The sequence below is a fragment of the Ambystoma mexicanum genome, chromosome 4q (assembly GCF_040938575.1).
Source record: "Ambystoma mexicanum isolate Mex_15411 chromosome 4q, UKY_AmexF1_1, whole genome shotgun sequence".
Classification (NCBI taxonomy): domain Eukaryota; kingdom Metazoa; phylum Chordata; class Amphibia; order Caudata; family Ambystomatidae; genus Ambystoma; species Ambystoma mexicanum.
The window spans coordinates 899,914,730-899,934,309 of record NC_090928.1 but is presented as its reverse complement, the minus strand read 5'-3'; the positions used below and the strand labels follow the sequence as shown (position 1 = coordinate 899,934,309).

At 47.2% G+C, this 19,580-nt stretch overlaps 1 protein-coding gene across 4 annotated transcripts in view; it reads right to left on the bottom strand.

Moving 5' to 3' along the window:
• Window positions 1-19,580, bottom strand: part of THADA (THADA armadillo repeat containing) — a 2,999,906-nt gene that overhangs the window by 2,492,954 nt on the left and 487,372 nt on the right. For all 4 annotated transcript variants that reach the window (XM_069608464.1, XM_069608463.1, XM_069608465.1 and 1 more), the window contains exon 11: window positions 17,871-18,562. In XM_069608464.1, the coding sequence (XP_069464565.1) occupies window positions 17,871-18,562 (692 nt within the window). The remainder of the gene's footprint in view (window positions 1-17,870; window positions 18,563-19,580) is intronic.

Sequence of the window (19,580 nt, the reverse complement as noted above, 5' to 3'; positions counted from 1 at the left end):
TATCGAAGCCCTTCCTAGCATAGATAACGGAAGTTTCGCCCAGAACCTTATGGATTTGCGTAGTGTGGGTACTGCAGCTTTCGTGTTATGTTCATGCATCAACTCCGGGGTATGCATTATTTGGATCCCCAGGTAGCGGAAGGAAGCCGTCTGCCACTGGACGCCCACCTGGGGGAGTTCTTCGGCGCCTTTGTTTCTCAGTCTTGCCAGAGGGAACAAACAGGATTTGGATTTGCTAAATTTAATGCCGGAGACTTTGGCTTAGTTGTCGAGGACTTCCAGTATTGTCGGCACATTAAGATGGGGATTGTTAACATGTATTAGAACGTCGTCTGCATATAATGAGATGATATGATCGCTTCCTGCTAATCTGATCCCTGCATCAAAGAACTGCTGTCTAAAATAGATTGCTATGGGTTACAGCCCCAGAACGTAGAGCATAGGAGAGAGTGGGCAGCCCTGCCTAGTACCCCTCTGGATGTCCCCTGCCTCTGACACATACTTCCCAGATTTCAGCCTAGCCCTTGGTTTATTGTAAAGAATCTTGACCCATCTGATGAATCCCTGGCCGATCCCAAATCCCTCCAAAACCGCTATCAGCCATTCCCAGTATATAGAGTCGAAAGCCTTAATGGCGTCTAAGGACAGTAGTGCAAGCTGTTCCTCACATGTGTTGGTTTGGGCTATGATATGTTGAAGCCTGCACAAGTTTAGGGACGTGTTCCGGCGGGTATAAAGCCATTCTGGTCCGTATGTATTATATCTCCTATCACTTTGGATAGTCGCTTAGCTAGAATTGTCGTCAGTATTTTAACGTCATAGTTAAGCATGGCAAGCGGGCGATAAGAGTCGCATCAGTCAGGAGGCTTATTGGGGTTGAGCTTCGGTATCACTAGGGTTTCTCTCATGCTGTCTGATAGGATGCCTCTTTCGTATGTTTCTGAGACGACTTGGTGCAGTAGGGGCGTCAGGGAGGGTTCAAATGCTTTGTAGAACTCGGGTGGGAGCCCGTCACTACCCGGGGTCTTACATGTAGCCAGGGATCGAATAGCTTCTGTTATGTCTTCCGGTGTGATGTCAGAGTTCAGAGTGTCAGTTTGTGCTAGCGATAGCTTGGGTAGACCTATTTCTTCTAGTGTGTCTGTGATTTGTTCTTGGGGGATTTTGTCTGTGTGGGAGTATAGTTGTGCATAGTAGTGTTTAAAGGTGTCGTTGATGCTCTGCTGGGTTCTGTGCTCTGTGCCGTGTTCGTCCCGTAGTATTGTGGTTATGTGTTTGGGGTGTTCTTGTTTACAAAGCCAGGCCAGTAACCGGCCAGGTTTATCGGCTTCTGCATGTGTTCTGTCCGTTCTGGCGCTAAAATCAAATTTGGCTAGTCTGTTCCATGCGACAGAGCAGTCCTCTCTGAGAGTCCTAAGGTCGTCCTCCCTCTTTGGGGCATCTACTGAGGTGGCTTCTAGCTTTTGGATCGCATTTTCTTTCTGGTCTAGTTCGGCTCTCAGCTTTTTCCTGATACCCCCTGCTTTAGCAATAACTTCGCCCCGCGTGACTACTTTCAAGGCATCCCATACCGTGCTAATGTGTTTGGCACTACCAGAATTTTCTGTTATGTAGTTCTCTAAGGATTCTAGCAGTTCCTCCCTGAAGGCCAGGTCTTTCAAGGCCTCAGTAGGCATCCTCCACATGGGGATGGGTGGTCTGGGACTGTTATGGTGCCAGTCCAACAGAAGTGGGGAATGGTCGGAGATAGTCCTCCCTAAATACTGCGCTTCCCCTATTTGAGGCAAATGCTCCTTACTTATGAAAAAATAATCTAGCCTCGTATGGAGTTTATGGGGGGGAAGAGTAGTACGAGTAGGCTCTCTCGTCTGGGTGTAGTTCCCGCCATACATCTGTCAGGTCTAGTTCCTTTATCAGGGTGGCTAGGGACATGGTGGCAGTGGAGGGGCCATTCGTTGAAGGCTGGGATCTGTCCAACTCTGAGTCGTGGACGCAGTTGAAATCGCCACCCCACAGAAAAAAGCCGTCTCTGAACTGCACCATCTTGGCACCCAGTGCTTTCAGGTGGGCAGGGATATTGTTGTTGGGGAAATATGAATTCACTATGCAAATCTCTCTTTGTTCGAAAGTGCCCCATATTATTAGGTATCTGCCCTCTGGGTCCTTTTCCCTTTTGTTTAGGTGGAATGGTACTTGGGGGTTGATCCAGGTGTAAACCCCTCTGGCATATTTAGAGTAGGGTGCTCCGAAGCCCTGCCCCCCCCAGTGTTCCTGCAGTTTAGCGTTTGCCTCTGTGGTGCAGTGTGTCTCCTGCAATAGGGCAATGTCCACCTTTTTCCTGCGTAAGTAGGATTTAATCCTATTCCTACGGAGGTAAGTGCTCAGGCCCCTCACATTCCAAGATAATACCTTAATGTGCATGGCCATTCCGGTTACTGGAGAGATTTAGGAGGTGCTTGCTTCTCCCAGAAGTGTTTGTGGTCGCGACTAGGGTCCCAAGATTATCTCTGGCTCGTGAATTCCAGCCCATCCCGACCACCGCTCCAGCCCACCCGCTCCCTGGTTTCATTTTACAGTATGGAGACTTACTAACTTTTCTAACTACCATTCCGTGGAATGGATTAACGAGAAAAAACAACAAGAAACTGCCCCCAGCAGTCGTTTCAAACTCACAACGCTCAGGGGCTCCCGAGCCTTCCAGTCCTCTCCGGGTCTTTCATTTCGGGCGGTGTGTAGGTGTTTTGCCTACACCGTTCCGGTTGGGGGGGGGTCATCGGCAGTCCTGTGATTGGGTTTCGGTTTCCTGCCCAATTGTGACGTTTCCTTGATGTGGCATTGAATGTGTTAGCAATATTTAGCTGCTCTTGTGGTTTCTGCTCGTAGAATCATCCTTTGCTGCTTTTCGCGATTTCCTCAGTGTCCTCAGCGAGGTTGTTGTGTTCAAGCCATAGGTTTGCTGCGGCCGGGGTCTCTAGGAATATGGCCTTTCCCTTGTAGAGTATTTTGAGTCTCGCTGGGTACAGCAGCATATATTTAAGATTAAGTTTCCGCAGTCTGGCTTTCACAGGTATGAAGGAATTTCTTGCTCACTGCACCACGGTAGTGTAGTCGGGGTACATGACTATTGACGCGTTGTTTCTTTTGATCTCACCCCCCTCTCTCGAGAACCTCAGTATCGTCTCTCGGTCCCTGAAGTTTAGTATTTTCGCAATCATCGGTCTTGGGTAAGATCCGGGGGGTGGTCGCTTTTGGAGGGATCTATGGGCTCGCTCCACAGAGAACCCTTGGGTGAGATTGCCTGCGCCAATTTCCTGTAACAGCAGTGTTTCTATGAACTCCGTGGGGTTCGAGCCCTCCATGCCTTCCGGGATTCCCAAAATTCGGACGTTATTTCGTCGGGCCCGGCCTTCCGCATCTTCGGAGCGTGCTTCTAATCGGGCAACTGTCATTTCTAGCTCTCTGACTTTCGCCTTTAGCTCCTGCGTGGTCTCTGTAGTTTCCTGTAGGGTAGCCTCCGTATTAGTGACTCTTTCGGCCAGGTTCCGGGCATCTTGCCTTATTAGTTGCATGTCTGATTTTATTTCCCCTCTCATATCTTCAACAGATGTTCTCAGTTCTGCTATCGCCTGGAGGATCTGAGAGTCCCGAGGGTCCATCGCTGGGGTTGGTGACTCGGCCTTGTTGTTCTCTTCCTGTGGGGTCTGTTGCCTTGGGCGTGCTGTAGTGAACGAGTCCATCGTGACAGCTCTCGACCTGTTTTTGGGAGGAGACATTGTACCACGCGAGGGTACCAGCTTTCGTGGAGCGTGATGTTGGCTGCTGCAACTATTTGCGTTCAGCGGCCTTAGTTTATTGTGGGGAGCCCGCTACTGGGGGCCTTTGCGGCTATGAGATTGGGTCCCACTTCGGTCCGCCTTATCCTTGGCTGATCATGTGTGGTGGTTAGGCAGAGCTTTGTTGTAATATTTAGCTGCACCCAAGGCACTGGCTATGGCGCAGTGGGCTATCCGAAGTGGGTAGCTGTCCCTGTCCAATGGGTGTTGAAGTGGGACGGTAAGCTTTTATGTGAGGGGTAGCCACTTACTTCGTTTTGGGTCGGGTAGTCCCGCTGGTGTTGCCTGGTTCGAGTTCTTAGGTGTGTGTGCTCCATGGTCGCTGTCTCGACCTGCGCATGTGTTCTTGGCCGCTCAGAGCAGCCTCTGCAGTCCTCGGGCTGATCCCGGGCGTATCATGCGCTGGGGGACACTTTCCGTGTGCGGATCCCAGCGGGGCTCACGGTTTTCAGACGCGGTCTCTCAGTCGCACCCAGGTGAGTTGCTTCGGGGAGCCGGTGTCCCCTCCGGAAGGGCTGGCGGGGGCGGTGGTCAGTGGCTCGATGTGCGTTGCTCTGCTGCTTCGTCTAGGGCCCCTGGGTCCTACCGCCCTCCGCCGCGTCAGACCGCGGCACGAGTCTTCCCTTTCCCTCGCCGCGGGACAGTTCAGCGGAAGCCCGAAGGGGGTGCCTTCCTCGTTAGTGGCGGAGGCAAGCTGCTGTGACAGTCCGCGGGGGTCTGTAGTCCTCGCTTCGGTCCCGCAACGCTGAGTGGGTCTCTCCTCTACGGGCCGCTTGGTGTGGCCGCCATGTTGGATGCCACAGGGGGGATTTTTCGAATGCTTCGTTTTTGGTGTTGCCAGCCACGATTTTCGTCGCCAAGTTCTTCTGTGGCTCAGTCGAATTTCAGCTCCAGAGCCTTAATATTTTGCCGCAATTGCTTATATTCCAGGATCATGGGCAGGAGCTCCTCGGTAAGCCGACCTCACTACATGCGTGCTGGCCACGCCCCCTCCAATGGCAGATTATGGACGAAGATATTCGCTGTTCTCTTCACGATAGCCATGAGGAGTGCCACTCAAAATGGCCACTGCGCTCCAGGACAATGGCTCTGAGATAGGGGCACAGAGGTGAGGAGACAGGGACACCCTGCCGTCCCAGATTACGGACCCATCGGGAATGTAAACTCCAGTAGGGAGATTGAACGGTTGCTGAAGCGGTGCGCACGTAATAGTGCGAGCAGGCGCCTGTGACGGCGGAGTGCCCGGAACGTACCTGGATAAGGAGGGGGGACGGAGACGGGCAGATCGAGGTGAGGGCGGCGGGGAGCTGTGGACTCCTCCCCTGCAATTGGAGTTTCGGGGCGTGTGAGGCCCACGGTCGTGGCCGGGTCTCTGTGGCACATGCCCCCGCAATTAGGACGTACAGCGTCCTGGAAGCTGTCTGCCACTCCCGACGGGGCGCATGGACACCGAGGGCTGCGAGGAGAAGTGGTAGCGTGGGGCAGCGCCGGCGGCCCTCCCGAGCACAGGTGGGTCGCGGGCTGCCGGCGTGATATGGGGGCCGGGGCCCAAAGCCCCAGAGTGAGACCTGATGCGGAGCCCAGAGAGGACCCCCTTACCCCTCCCGTTGGGAGCAGGGAGTGATCTTAAGTAACTTGGGTGATGCCGGGGTGCCCCTGCATCTGTGGAGGAACAGATCCTCCTGGCTATCACTCTTGGGACTGCATAACGGTCGTGCGCAGGTACACTCTGTCCTACAAAGGAGCACCCTGCCCGCACTCGAGGGGGCTACATTAAGTCAAGACAATCTTGCCAGAGGAGGCTGGTGTACTAGCCACAAACACGCAGGAGGCTCTTCAGGTTGTGAGAGCTGGGAAGCCACAGGAGTTTGAGAGACCACATGGTGACTGGAACTGCCGCATTGAAGCATGTCGGGGGGGCACAACCCGGGCCAGCCAAGCTGAGATCAGTGGACGGATCCTGGACCTTATACGGATCGGGGGCCCCCCATGCGGACACGGAAGGGTGAGTTACTGACATAAGCAGTCCGCATGAGAACTGCACAAGATTGTCCTACAAGTGATACTGAGGGAGCGTATAGCAATTGAAGGGGATCTCTGCCCTGGGAGCGGGCTACCTGGCCACCCACACTAACTAATCTTAGCCCCCGAGGGTGGCATCACACTGTAACGTCAGAAGCAAGCTGTCCGCTTGCCCAGCGGAGTGTTAGACATAGAGTCTAAGCTCATCAAAACCAAAGGGAAACAGCCCACGATGGAAGATTACACTAAGACCCTGCAGCCTGCGGAGGGCGCCAGAAGCAAGGAGAGTAGCGTCCAGCCAGCAGCCTCCCCAGCAAGCGAAGACCGGCATATCCTGGAGGCTATCACAGACCTGAAAGCCTCATGGGAGACTAAATTGGAAGCCGCCATGACTACATTGAAGGTGGCGCTGGAATCAAAAATAGACGCAGGGCAAATGGATTTGAACCTCCTTCGACAAGATGTAAGGTCGATAGCTGATCACACAGGAGAACTGGAAAAGGGAGTGGAGGCCAACACAGCGGCTTGTGCTTCGCACGCCCGGGAGATCCACGCGTTACGTCAGCAGGTGGGCAACCTGGAGAGCAGAGCCGAGGAGGCGGAGTGAAGAGCGCGAAGAAACATCCACATCGTGGGGCTTCCTGAAGGAGAGGAGGGAGCAAACCCCACAGAATATGTGGAAATTCGGCTCCTGCAAGAGATCGAAGGGGGCACTCTGTCTCCGGGATTCGCTGTGGAAAGGGCGCACAGGACCCTGGCAAGGAGACCCCCCCCCCGGGAACCCACCCAAAACCCATCATCGCCAAAATATTAAACTACCGCGACAGGGAACGCATACTGGAATACATCCGCAAGGGTGGCACGATCTAGAGGGCATTTGCCTCAATTACAGCATACCCGGACTACACTCTTCAGGTACAACGTAGGAGACTCAATTTTGGTGCAGTTAAGAGGAGGCTACGGGACTCGGGCCATAAGTACATGCTGATGTATCCAGTGAGGCTGAAGATATTTCACAAGAACAGAACACTGTTTTTCGACACTCCAGAGGAAGCGTCGGAATCTCGATGCTCAAAACTGCCCGGAGGGAAGGGAAGATCAGAAAGGAAGCAGCGCTGAGAAATGATGCAGCGATCCAATGAGGAAGGTGCTGTATAAGGATGCACCAATGGGACTTGATTATAGTTGCGCTGAATAATGGGAAGGCACAGTTTGATGATGCATGACTGGGAGCAGAAGAGCACCCAACCTCATACCCCCCTTAGATAGGTCAGTCCGGTTGCCAGTAGTGAGGTAACCTCCTGCTGGGTGTCCAGTACCGGAGCAGCTGGACGGATCCAAATGCGGGATCGCCTGAGATCCAGGGATAGTGCTGGGCAATTGTTGGGGTTGGGAAGGGAGGAGGGAGGGAAGGGCTTTGGAGTGTGTGTTGGGGTAGTAGTTAGAGAACGAGCATGTACCTGTGCGCCTCCGCGCGTAATCCAAGATGAGCATCCCCGAGCCGGGAACCTCGGAGAGATAAGAGGAGAGACCAAAAGGGTGATGGGTGACCTTAGGGTGGTAACCTGGAACGTCAGGGGGCTCAATACTTACCTGAAGAGGAATAAAGTGATGATGTACTTGAGGAGGCAAAAATAGATATAGCCCTGTTGCAAGAGACCCACCTCACGAAGGAGAAACAGGAAGTAATAAAGAAAAAATGGAAGGGCACTATTGTGGGCGCCACTTCTCAGCATATGCCAGGGGGGTGATTATATGGGTGGCACCTCAGGTCCCTCTTCAGATATTACAGACTATGGCGGAGCCCGATGGGAGGATGGTGGCACTTCGGGGACTTCTGGAAAACTGGGAAATAAGCATCATCAATACATATGCTCCTAATCAGGATACTGTGTCAAACTATAAATCACTGTACAGGAAATTTAGCCCTTTTGTAGATGAGCTAGTCTACACTAGATAGATCGGACACGAAATTTGATAGACCCACACCCACAGCGAGAGCACTACGGGCCCTCCTGAGGGATTCGGGCTCAAAGACACATGGAGGCAGCAGCACCCGACAGCAAGACACTACTCCCACTATGCGGCCCCACATAATCTATACACAAGGTTGGATTATATGTTCACCACCCCCGGAGTGTCTAGGGAGGTGGTGGGCTCAGAGTACAAAGCCAGAATTCTGTCGGATAATTCCCCCAAGGTCCTGGAGTGGAGACATCAGCCCCCAAGAGCCAGAGTCCCCACATGGAGACTCAGAGCCGAGGCCCTGAGAGACATTTCATTTCGTGAGGACCTGCGGGAGGAGATAATTAACTATTTTGAACTTAACACGGGAAGCGTGGAGTCGGGAGGGACCCTGTGGGAGGCCTTCAAGGTGGTAATCAGAGGGGCGGCCATTGCCAAATCTAAAGGGCTCCAAAGAAACAGAGCGGGAGTTGCAAGAAATCGAAAAGAGATTGGAAACAATAATAGAGGAGGAGGGGACCTCGCAGGTACACTCTGAAGGGGTGAGCCAGCTGCAATTGGCGGGAGTAGAGCTATGGGATAGGCTCAGTAACCTAAATTATAAGAAATACATTGAACGGCAACATGCAGGGGGGGACAAACCGGGGAGGCTGCTAGAGTGGCTATATAGAAACGAGAACAAAGGCCCGTGATTAGGGAGATAATGGGGTAGGCTTGACAGATCTGTAATACCCAGGAGACGGTGAACGAGAGATTCCTCGAATTTTACAAACACCTCTGCGCAGACGTGGGGGAGAATATGGAAAGAGAATCTCTCGAGGTCCTAGAGGAAATAGGGTTGCCCCAACTAGGCTCAGAAGACAGGGAGAACTTAGAAGCCCCGATCACGTTGGAGGGACTAGAGGCAGTGGTGACACATCTACCCACGTGCAAAGCCTCTGCCATGGATGGGCTCCCGAGTGAGTTTTATAAAACATACAGACAGGAGATCCTACCCCCACTGTTAAACATGTTGAATGAGGCTTATGAGATTGGAAGACTGACGGTGTCCCTGAGAGAGGCGATGATCATCCTCCTCCTCAAGCCAGGTAAACCCAGTGTGGACTGCGGTTCGTACAGACCGCTGTCAATGCTGAATCAAGACAGCAAGATCCTTACTATGGTACTTGCAAATAGACTTAAACCAATGATAAATAAATTAATACACCTCGACCACACAGGTTATGTTCCAGGTAGGAGCATATCCGACAACCATAGGAGGCTCCATCATATAGACCAGACAGAGGGCGACCCAGACGAAATGGCAGCAGTTTCACTGGATGCAGTTAAGGCATTCGACTCGGTCTGGTGGCCATGGCTGATGGCGGCCCTAAAGGGATTCGGGATTGGACCTGGGTACTTGCGGTGGGTGAAAATGCTTTATAGCTCACCCATAGCCAGAGTAAGAACGGGGAAGATCATATTGGAAAGCTGGCAGCTGGGTAGGGGCACGAGGCAGGGCTGTCCATGGTCACCAATGTTGCATATATTAGCTCTTGAGCCCCTGGCCATCTACCTCAGATAACAGTACGGCGAGATAGGGATGCGCACCAAAGGGGGACCGCACCTAATATCGATATATGCAGATGATATGCTTCTATACCTGCGCTACCCGGAGGAGAACTTCCAATATATTTTGGAAGTGATGGAGCGATATGCAGCCTTCTCCGGGATTAAGGTCAACCCCGTTAAGTCTACTATGTTTCCCCTGGGCAGATACAAAGACACCCCACAAACAAACCTGCCCACCCTCCAAATAGCATGGCAGACCGATATGTTTAGATACCTGGAGATTAACATCTACCATACAGTAGCAGCTGAGCACAAATATAATACAGAGAAAGCAGTGGAAGGTGTAAAAAACAGCATGGAATTTTGGGCCAAGTTACTCCTGGCTATGGTGGGAAGGGCGGCCCTGCTGAAGATGGTGGCTCTGCCCAGGCTGCTGCACTATTTTACAAACATCCCATACATGGTGCCCAAGCGCTTGTTTACTAAATTGCACAGTCTGTGCAGGGGTTTCCTGTGGCATAACACAAGAAACAGAGTGGCCCTGTGGAAGCTTCAGAACACATATGATAAAGGGGGGATTAAGTTACCACATTTCCGGATATACCACTTAGCGGCGCAATTACAATATGTGGCCAGGTGGCTGGCGGAAGACGAGACGGCGAAATCCAGGCTGCTGAAGGCACACAGTGCCCCTTATTTTTTACGAGAACTAATATGGCTTCCCAAACCAGAGACGCGAGGGAGACCAGGACTGCTCAGATTGGGATGGGAGCCATGGCATAAAGCGTGCCGGTCCATGTGGGGCTTGGCCCCGTGCTCCCCGCAGGCGCCACTGGTGGCGCTATGTGGAGCAGATATCCAACTCGAACGATCCAAAAATTCTGGGAGCCCGTGGGCTTGGCCACCCTGGGGGACATTTGGCAAGAGGGAGAGGCAGTAGCTTTCCAAACAATAGTGAAGGAGACCGGGGTACAGCTTGGACAGTATATCACATATAACAGAATTGTCAAAAAAGTGAAAGAAATGTGGTCTGAGCGAGAGTTGGCAGAGCTCCCGGTTACGGGCATCGAAAAATTGTATGACATCTCAGAGGGGGGGGGCCCGAAATATCCAGGATTTACGAATTAGCTATGCTGAAGGTGGGGAAGGATCTTGCCAATCTAAGGCGGGACTGGGAAGAGGAGGCAGGAGAAACCTTGCAAGACAGGCAATGGGAGAGGGCCCTAAAATATCACAAGAAGGAGTCTAGAAATGCCAGGTTACAACAAATCCAACTATATGTCACTCATAGAGCATATATGACCCCCCCGTATGATAGCAAAATTTGGAAACGCAGAGGCATGTCCTGAGGTTGGGATATTTTGGGGGGAGGTGAAACTCAAGCTATCCGAGAAGGGGATTATGTTAGACGTTGAATCCATCTGGGCATGCATGCTAGGGGGATTTACCAGGCCACGTACATTGAAACATGTATGTAAACTCAAAGAATTAGCATACATCCTGGGCAAGAGGAGAATCGCCATGAGCTGGAAAGCCGCTCACAGACCGAGTGGAGAGGTGGTGGGAGGACCTCCTCAAGTGGGCAGATGTGGAGACAATGGCATGGTACGAGGCAGCTAGCAAAGGAGAGAGAGAGAGGAAGTAGGACCACTGATGGAATGGAGACAAATGATTCCCTTGCTACATGGGTGCACCCCTAGTGACCCCTGTGATGAGGACCTGTCTGAGATCCTTAAGGAGGACTTACCCTGAGGAGCAGTTATCGGAGGTACGCGGAGTAGTGCTCGAGTTTCTTTATTGGGGAGGGAGGATGAAGACATTGGAGAAGATAAACATGTAATGCATATCGTGGAACACATGTAACTGGAAATGTCGGGAATGTTGTTATATGTTGAGTGTGGTATTAATAAAAAATAAAAAATAAATTTAAAAAAGAAATGTGTTATGCATGGATTTTAGTATGCATCATGAATCTGTTTTATTAACTTAAGTAATATGGCAGTTATGAATATTTTATGTTCTGAATGTTTTGTCTTTTAACCATTGCAAAGGTAAAAAAAAAAAAAGTAATATGCGTTTATACAATGCTTATGGTTTGTGCGATAACCTAACGCACAATAAAGAAAGCAATAAAAATAAATGAACTTGTCTGAGTAACCCTTGGACACAGAAGACAGCACTGACTGGTCTGACGGGATCGCCCTCCCATGCGTGGGTGAATAGAGAAATACGACCCCCTACTGGGGAGACATGGGAGGGAACCTGAATGGGTGTGTCATTGCTTAGGGGCTGCGGAGCCTCTAGCTGCTGCAGCCCTACTTCTATCTCTGCCACTTTGAAAGGTGGACTGAGGAGGGGATGATTGAGCCTGAGAGGCATACCATGCTGTTGGATACATAGCTTATTTGAGATTTGCCATAGGGTTTTAAGGGTGTCATGCTCTTCTTTAGCATTTTTAAGAGCATCATCTACTGCCTTACCAAATAAGACATTGGGTTCAATGGGCATATCTAGCAGTGTTGCTTGTGTCTCCAGTTTAAAACCTTACTGACGTAACCAATAATTACATTTTAAAAAGAGTACCCTCGGCTCCAGCGGTGTCGGCTGCATTTAAATTATTTTGAACTTGTTTGATTCAGACACTGTTTTGCAAATGTGTGAGCGTTATGGTTCATGAACAGCATCAAGTTGTTAGTGGTCAATGTCACAGAGTGAACTATCGTAGCTGGCTAATAATTTGTATTGTTAGCGATACGTACCAGATAAGCTGCTGATGTTGATACTTTCTGACCTACAGCATGAGCATATCATTATTTGCTCTCTTTTTCTGGTGGTGCCCCAGCAGATGCTAATGGAGTGCCTGCCCTTTTTCTTGTGGTTGTGACCACTAGGGACTCAGGTTTAAACTGTCCCCTAATGTAGCGGGGGTCAGTAGGCGCAGGTTTAAAGGTTTTCTCAACATGGGGCATTGACTGCCCTGGTTATGGAAGGAGTAGGCACAGAAGGCTAAATACGTTTAGCAACTAACTGAAGTAAAGGGATAAACTGGTCAACATACTACTTTTCCTCTATGATGTTATCGACAAAATCTGTCTTGCAGGACTTGAGTTTGTATCTTAAAATGATCAGCTGCTTTAAAGAGCAGATAATTGTACGAACTTGGTCGCGTATTGGGGAATACCCTGTAGTAGGAGCGTTTTGGAAATTGAAAGATGAAAAGTGTGATGTGAATATAAAGCCTCTTATACAGGAGGCAAAGCAGATAAGTATTTTGTGTGTTTAGAAACTGGCTTGTGAGGTGCGTCTTTCTACGTACCGTCAAAGAGCATTAAAGATGTACGTTTGGACGCTTTATATATGCAGTATATTTATGCGTGGTAGTGGAAGTTGTTTCACTCAACATTTGTTTAGGATGTTTGTCTTGTGGCGCACATGGAGACGAGGGCCCAGAGGACAAAAGACGCTTCGAGCCAGAATCAGCAGAGACACTTTCTTCTGATACTGCATGGCCATAGTTCAACTTTTTAGTTGACGGATGGATAGGGGTTGTGTTTTTAGTGGGGGAGTGTTTTGGTGTGCCTTTGTCGCAGAGTGTGGTCTTTTCAGAGGCAGGGACTAGCACATGGGATTCAGCAAAACCCATGATGTCTTTGGGGTCACTTTGAGCACTGTAGCTGCCTTGCTCTTCCTCTGACTCTTCCCCGCCCGTTGAGCTATCTGTGTAAGCCTGGGCCTGCATGGCATACGCATGGCATAGGTTGCCAACAATTAGTAAGTCTGTTTTTTAAAGTTTTGGGTTGAAACAATTTACAGGAGATAGAAAGCACTTTTTGGAGTGATCCCTCGGAAGGCAGTGGTTGCACACGTGATGCATGTCCTTTTACAGGTTCTTCCTATTGCAGGAGGGACAGAAATGAAAAGGAGTATCTTCCATGATTTTTTAAAAAGTTAGCACGACAGAGTGTAAAGGGGAAAGAAGTGAAAAGACATTCTCAGAAATTATTGAAAGTATGAGAATCCCCCCACTCTCCCAACTGTGACTGGCCAGAGCCTGGTGTAGGCTGAAGCCAGCAAGTTGTTGAGTTGAAGAGAATGGTCACCGAAATTCTTTGGAATTTGGTGGTGTTTACCTAAAGCCGCTGAAGAGTTGGTAATCAAACGATGATGAAGTAGCGGTAGCGAACAAGTAACTGTAAATTAGGATTAATACTTTAATAATGGCGTTTGTCAAGAAACTCCACATAGAGCAGAAAAAACTATCCAAGGGACCTTGACGCGTGAAGGACCATGGGTACAGTACACATCACACTAGGGATAGTATTACAAACACGCCTAGTCGACGTCCATTTTCGAACGTCGAAAACAAGTCTTGCAATACTCTGCGCCTACTACTAGATGTCGGCCTATGCGAAGCGTGTGATTCTAAGCAGATCCACAAGCCTCAGAAATGTAGAAGCTTTCATCTCTCGTATCACCCAAGTTTTATTAGTGTTTTTTAAAAGAGAAATTTTGTGAACAACAGGTATAATAGATGTTCCCTAAAGAGCACCATGGAACCTTTCTATTTCTCTTCCAACTGGCCGATTTACCTTAAGGATGAACAAAATCAGATTTATTGAACGTTAGAGGTAGTTAGCTCATATCAACAACTTACAGTCAACATTCATTAAATTTGTGCTGTAAAAAATTACGTAGTCATTTTTTAATAATCAATTTCATTGAAAAACACACATAAGCTTAAAAAAGCGATGGGCCAATCCCAAGCGAATTTCTTACGAAATCTGATCCCTCTTCCCCTACCTTCTACTGTCTACCAAAGATACACAAGACCTTAACAAAACCCCCATGACGACCTATCGTAGCTGGTATAAACTCCATCTTAGAACCACTCTCCAAATTTGCTGATCATTATTTGAAAAACTATGCCACCAAAATGGAATCATACCTTAAAGATACAAAAGGGGTTATTAAACGTTATGAAAACCATCCATACAATATCAACACCCAGTATTTAATCACTTTAGACATCGTCTCTTTGTATACCAATATTCCGCAACAAGAAACCATCGAAACGCTTGAGGAAATACTACTGACACGACTAGACGAGGACCCAGTCCCTACGTCCTTCATCCTCTGGTGCATAGAAGTTGCATTAACGAAAAACTTCTTTGAATTTCAAGGCCAGTACTACCAGCAAATAGAAGGGACGGCCATGGGAGCCACCATGACCCCAAGCGTGGCAAATTTATATGGCAAATTTTTCGAGAAAAAACATATCTACGCCAACAACCCATTTGAAAATCATATACAGTCATGGCCGAGGTATATAGACCATATCAGGCATCTGGAAAGGTACTAAAGAAGAGGCTAACAGTTTTGTAACATGGCTTAATCAACGTAATCACTAATTTACAATTCACTATGACGATTAAAAGAGAGGAAATTAACTTCCTAGACTTAACCATCTTGCATCAACAAGGAGCATTACTAGTACGACCCTATCATAAAACAACCGATAAAAATTCCCTCCTGCACTATCATAGTCATCATGTGAAACACCTGAAAAACAATCTGCCTTACGGCCAATTTCTGCAGCTAGAAAGAAATAGTAGCACCAAGGAAGCCTAAGAAAAAGAAGCAGGCACTCTCTCTAAAAAACTGAGAGATCGTGAATACCCCAAAAAACTGATAAGAATGGCAGCTAAAAGAACCTATAACAACAATCGAGAATCCCTACTTGAAGACAAGGTTAAAAAAAAAACAGAAGAAATTATAGTGAGTGTAAATACATTAATGAACCTGTGTCTATCCATCACTAACATAGTGCGAAAATAATGGAAGATTTTTGATCAATCTATCAACAAACTCCCATGTCTGCTTTTTGCCTATAGAAAATCAACTACCATCGGAAACAGGGTAAGCAGTAGCAAATTCAGAGGCAAACAACCAGAGCTAGAAAATCTAACTAAAACATTGGGGATGAGCCCAGTGACTGGTGGACAATCCCCCATCCTATCCCTGTGGACAATGTTCAGTATGTAAATTCACCAAAAAAATCTAAAGAAATTAAGATAGGTCTTACCATACCCTGGAAACAGATGCAACTGACCAATTGCAATTCAGAGTACGTCATATATATGATAACATGTCCGTGTGGCCTCAACTAAATAGTCAAAACTATTTGAAAAATAAAAACCCGAATTATAGAACACAGGAGCTGCATAAGAAATAAAACCCTAATGGCACCGATGGTGAAACACTACTTAGAACACAACCACTCGAGTGAAGATCTTAAATGGACCGTCCTTCTAACAGTCAAAGGAAATGATCTCACCAAAAAGAAAAAAATACTATTAGAAAAAGAGCAAAGACTCATTTTCCAGACTCAAAGTGACCAAGGAGGGCTCAATGAAGCCATAGAATGGCTCAAAATCTAACTGGATTGTTAAGCTCTATAAGGCTACTATCAGCAAATTATATCATCTAGACGTCACATACCATATGGACTAAACCTATTAACAAGTGCCCATAGAGACAGTTCAACTCCGAGCATGCTAGGATTATACACCAGACGAAGACAAACCCTCTAATCCACTCTGCCCCAATGGTTTCTCAATATCTACGAATTGAAACTAGATCTACTACAAAGTCCAATAAGGATTATGCAGGAATCAATAGGTATTAGTTATTCGAGACTCAGTTTATCAATCCACTAATTTACATATGACTATTTAATTAATGTGCCCCCTCCATCACGGCCGCACACTAAAAGAAATTTGCTATATTTTAGAATGCGATTCAATTAATTAATAAGAGAGGCCATAAGAGAGCTATACTAATGTTAGTATTCACTTTACTTATTCTTTCATGCTAAGCAGTCTTCACCGTGCCTGGCTGTCAAAAGCAAAATAGACAAGGTAATAATAACAAAAAAAGGACTACGTGTCTTATATAGTGCTCCCCACTCAAGATGGCAACCGCAACCTACACCCAAACGGCGTTCAGCGGCTCTCATGACCGAAGCGAGCAGAAACGAGTTAACGGAGACACATGGAGCCAGGTAACTCTTCCCCGTAGTTTAGAACTCTTGATAATAATAACACGGCTCATCCTGTTATATGTTGATAAACACGGCTGTTTATCTTAGACAAATAAGAATAACAGTCCTTACTTTGTTGTTTGAATGTACCCCCTAGAATTCAAATACTGCTACCAAGCCCGTCTTCCCTATCAAAGAGGACCGAATTAAGAAAAGCCACGAATGACTTTGCGTCGCCTAGGCTACTAACTGCCATCTAAAAGGTGAGCCTGAGCACGACGATAGCCGATGTATGTCAATAAAGATCATAACGAGATCGATCCATAAGTAGTAACAACAGTTGACATTCCTTTTAGGCACAACTGAGCACCTCCCTCCTCTTTGAGAATTTAGACCACACAGAAGGATTGACAACACTCGAAGTACTTAGGGTATCATCTCCATCTAATTAACTCTACAACGATAGAGAGCCTCTCTAAAAGAGGTAAGTCACCACTAATTTCACCTCATGCGATAGGTAGGAGTTAGCACGCCTACTTTGACAGTATGTCAATTAATTAATGCAAATTAAATTTGCAGGTCCTTGTAGACTCACGTTGAAGCCAACTACGGACCCAGAGGACAATATCCTGCTTCGTACAGGAACCTACCTCTTAAAGAACCACTCGCCCCGACAAGACTAGGTAATAATTTAACCTAGCCGTGTCAGATAAATTTAATTTATCAAAAAGAATTAACAAGCACATATAGCTTACATCTTTTTTCGTATCTTCCTGTTTTATATCAACAGCTGCAGAAAGAACACTCAAGTTCGATATTAAACACTGTCAACAAGAACCATCAACTCAAGAGATATGCATTTATAGCATGCTCGAATGTTGTTGTTGCTGTTTTTTTACTGTAATACTTTCAGATACAGTGACACCACTCCTGAAGAAAGTGCTGCAAAATGTTCAGAGAACTGAAACATGTCGAGTTTCCTCCATCTAGATTAAACACTAGACTGATGAAATAGTTACCCAAACATAGGTTCCATGAACAGTGCAAGTTAGCAATTGCTCCCTGCATTGGTCACCGAATCAAATATCCGTCAACTAGACAGATGTTATTAGATTGCTTCTAAGTCTAAGTGCCACGACTAAATTGTCTGTTTTTAGACAGCGTGAAATTGTTTTATGCAAATTGAATGGGAATGGCCCATCGCTTTTTTAAGCTAATGTATGCTTTTCAATGAAATTGATTATTAAAAAATTATTAAACACGTAATTTTTACAGCGCATATTTAATGAATGTTGACTGTAAATTGTTGATATGAGCTAACTACCTCTAACGTTCAATACAATTATTCTCCCAATAACAGGTAGTATAAATTGGGTTTCCTCCTTTATAGTATATCAAAATAAGATTTATACATGATTGGTTGTTGCAATAAATGAAAAAACATTAAAAAAAATACTCACCAACATTAGTTGCAGCTGAAGTATTCAATATCGTGACCATGTAGCTCAAACTTTCAGGGCTACATTTCAGCAATTTGGGTAAGTAATAATCAATGATGTATGTTGTTTGGAGAGACTTTCCTTCACACAGTATTACGAGAAGAGGTGCCACCCAGGTGTCATGCCAATGGGCTATCCACGGTTTTCCTTGAGAGGTGATTGTAAGATAATTCTTGTGATTCACAAACATGGCTTCCAAAAGATTGCTTGCATAAGGAGCAAAGGACTGCTCCTCCATAACGTCTAGGATCTGTGCTGGGATTGTTCTGTCCACCGTTAGTATACTTTCAACACCAACACACTCTACTAAGCAGGCAAGAGAAGCATACTTCCCCTTGGAATGCCACTCTAAACTCAGCAAACTCTTTGTTAACCTTGCAAAGAATGGGTCCAGTTTTACCTCAAGTCCATTAACGGCTGCCATGTGTATTTGAAGGAGATTTTTAAATATCAACTTGGTTTGGTGACGGACAGCATCAAGAGGGTGCTCCCAGTGTGTGTAGACATATTCCAGGAGAGTGCCAAGAGCATCTGCGTTTCCATTAAGACTGCACTGAAGGTCTTCAGAGCACACATTAAGAACATCCAAAGCAGTACTTGTCCACATGGCTAAGATTCGGGACACCAACATAGCTACGCTGGGTTCTTTTAACCTATGAGAGAAAGTTTTGCATTTAGTCACAATGAACCAAAGGTTACAACAAAACAACAGGAAGCATTGATAATATCAATAGTATTTCCCTCAAACTGGTGTTTTTTCTATATTTGAAATTGATGATGTAAAAATTGTAGTTTATACAACTTATGTTCTGTGTACATTGTATTTTCATCTGGATAGACTCTTTCTACCCCAACTTCCATTTATATAGCAAAGTCTGATTTGTGCTGGTATGTCCTCTGTGATGAATCAAGGGAATTCATCCCTTCTTACCAACGGACAGCCCCCCCACCTTGTGAGGCTAGGCAGGTGAGCCTGCTCTGCTATACCCTCCTTAGGGTAGAGAAAGGGGGACCTCACCGGGAGAGACTCCCCCATGAGGAACTCCCTAAAGCTATGCATACTGTGGCCTACATGGGATGCTCAAAAATACCAGAAAATATGAAATACCAAGAATGTGTTGGGAAGAAAATGAACGTTTCCCACCCCCCCCTAGACGCTTTTGAGTAAGGTGGTTTCCATAACCACACTTGTGATGTACCAGGTGAGAGGGGGTCATGGTAAGAAACTCTGCACGGACGTACATTCGTAGACTTAAATGCGTAGATTTAGAGCGCACGTATAACAAAATGCCCTTTGTGTAGTTATGGTAGACACATTAGGCCCTGCATGGCTACGTGGTAAATCCAGGCCCAACGAAGTAACCTGAATAGGCGCAAACCCTGATAGTAAAAAGACCTGCGCTGCTAATTCCCATGGAAACTTCTCTTTGTTCCCTAACTGTTGCAAATACATATTATCCCAGAAAGGAATGCACCCTGCAAAGCCGCGAGACAGCACCAGGCGCCTTACTGTGCGCATCCATCACAGCCAGGCCAAAAGCAGACCTCCAAACCCCACCCAGCCCACCAGGAGTTATGACACCTACAACTGACCAAGCCCAAGACCCCTGAATTCTGCGATAGTAGGTGACCTCAGACCATCAACCATAAACCCAGTGGCCATAAAAGATC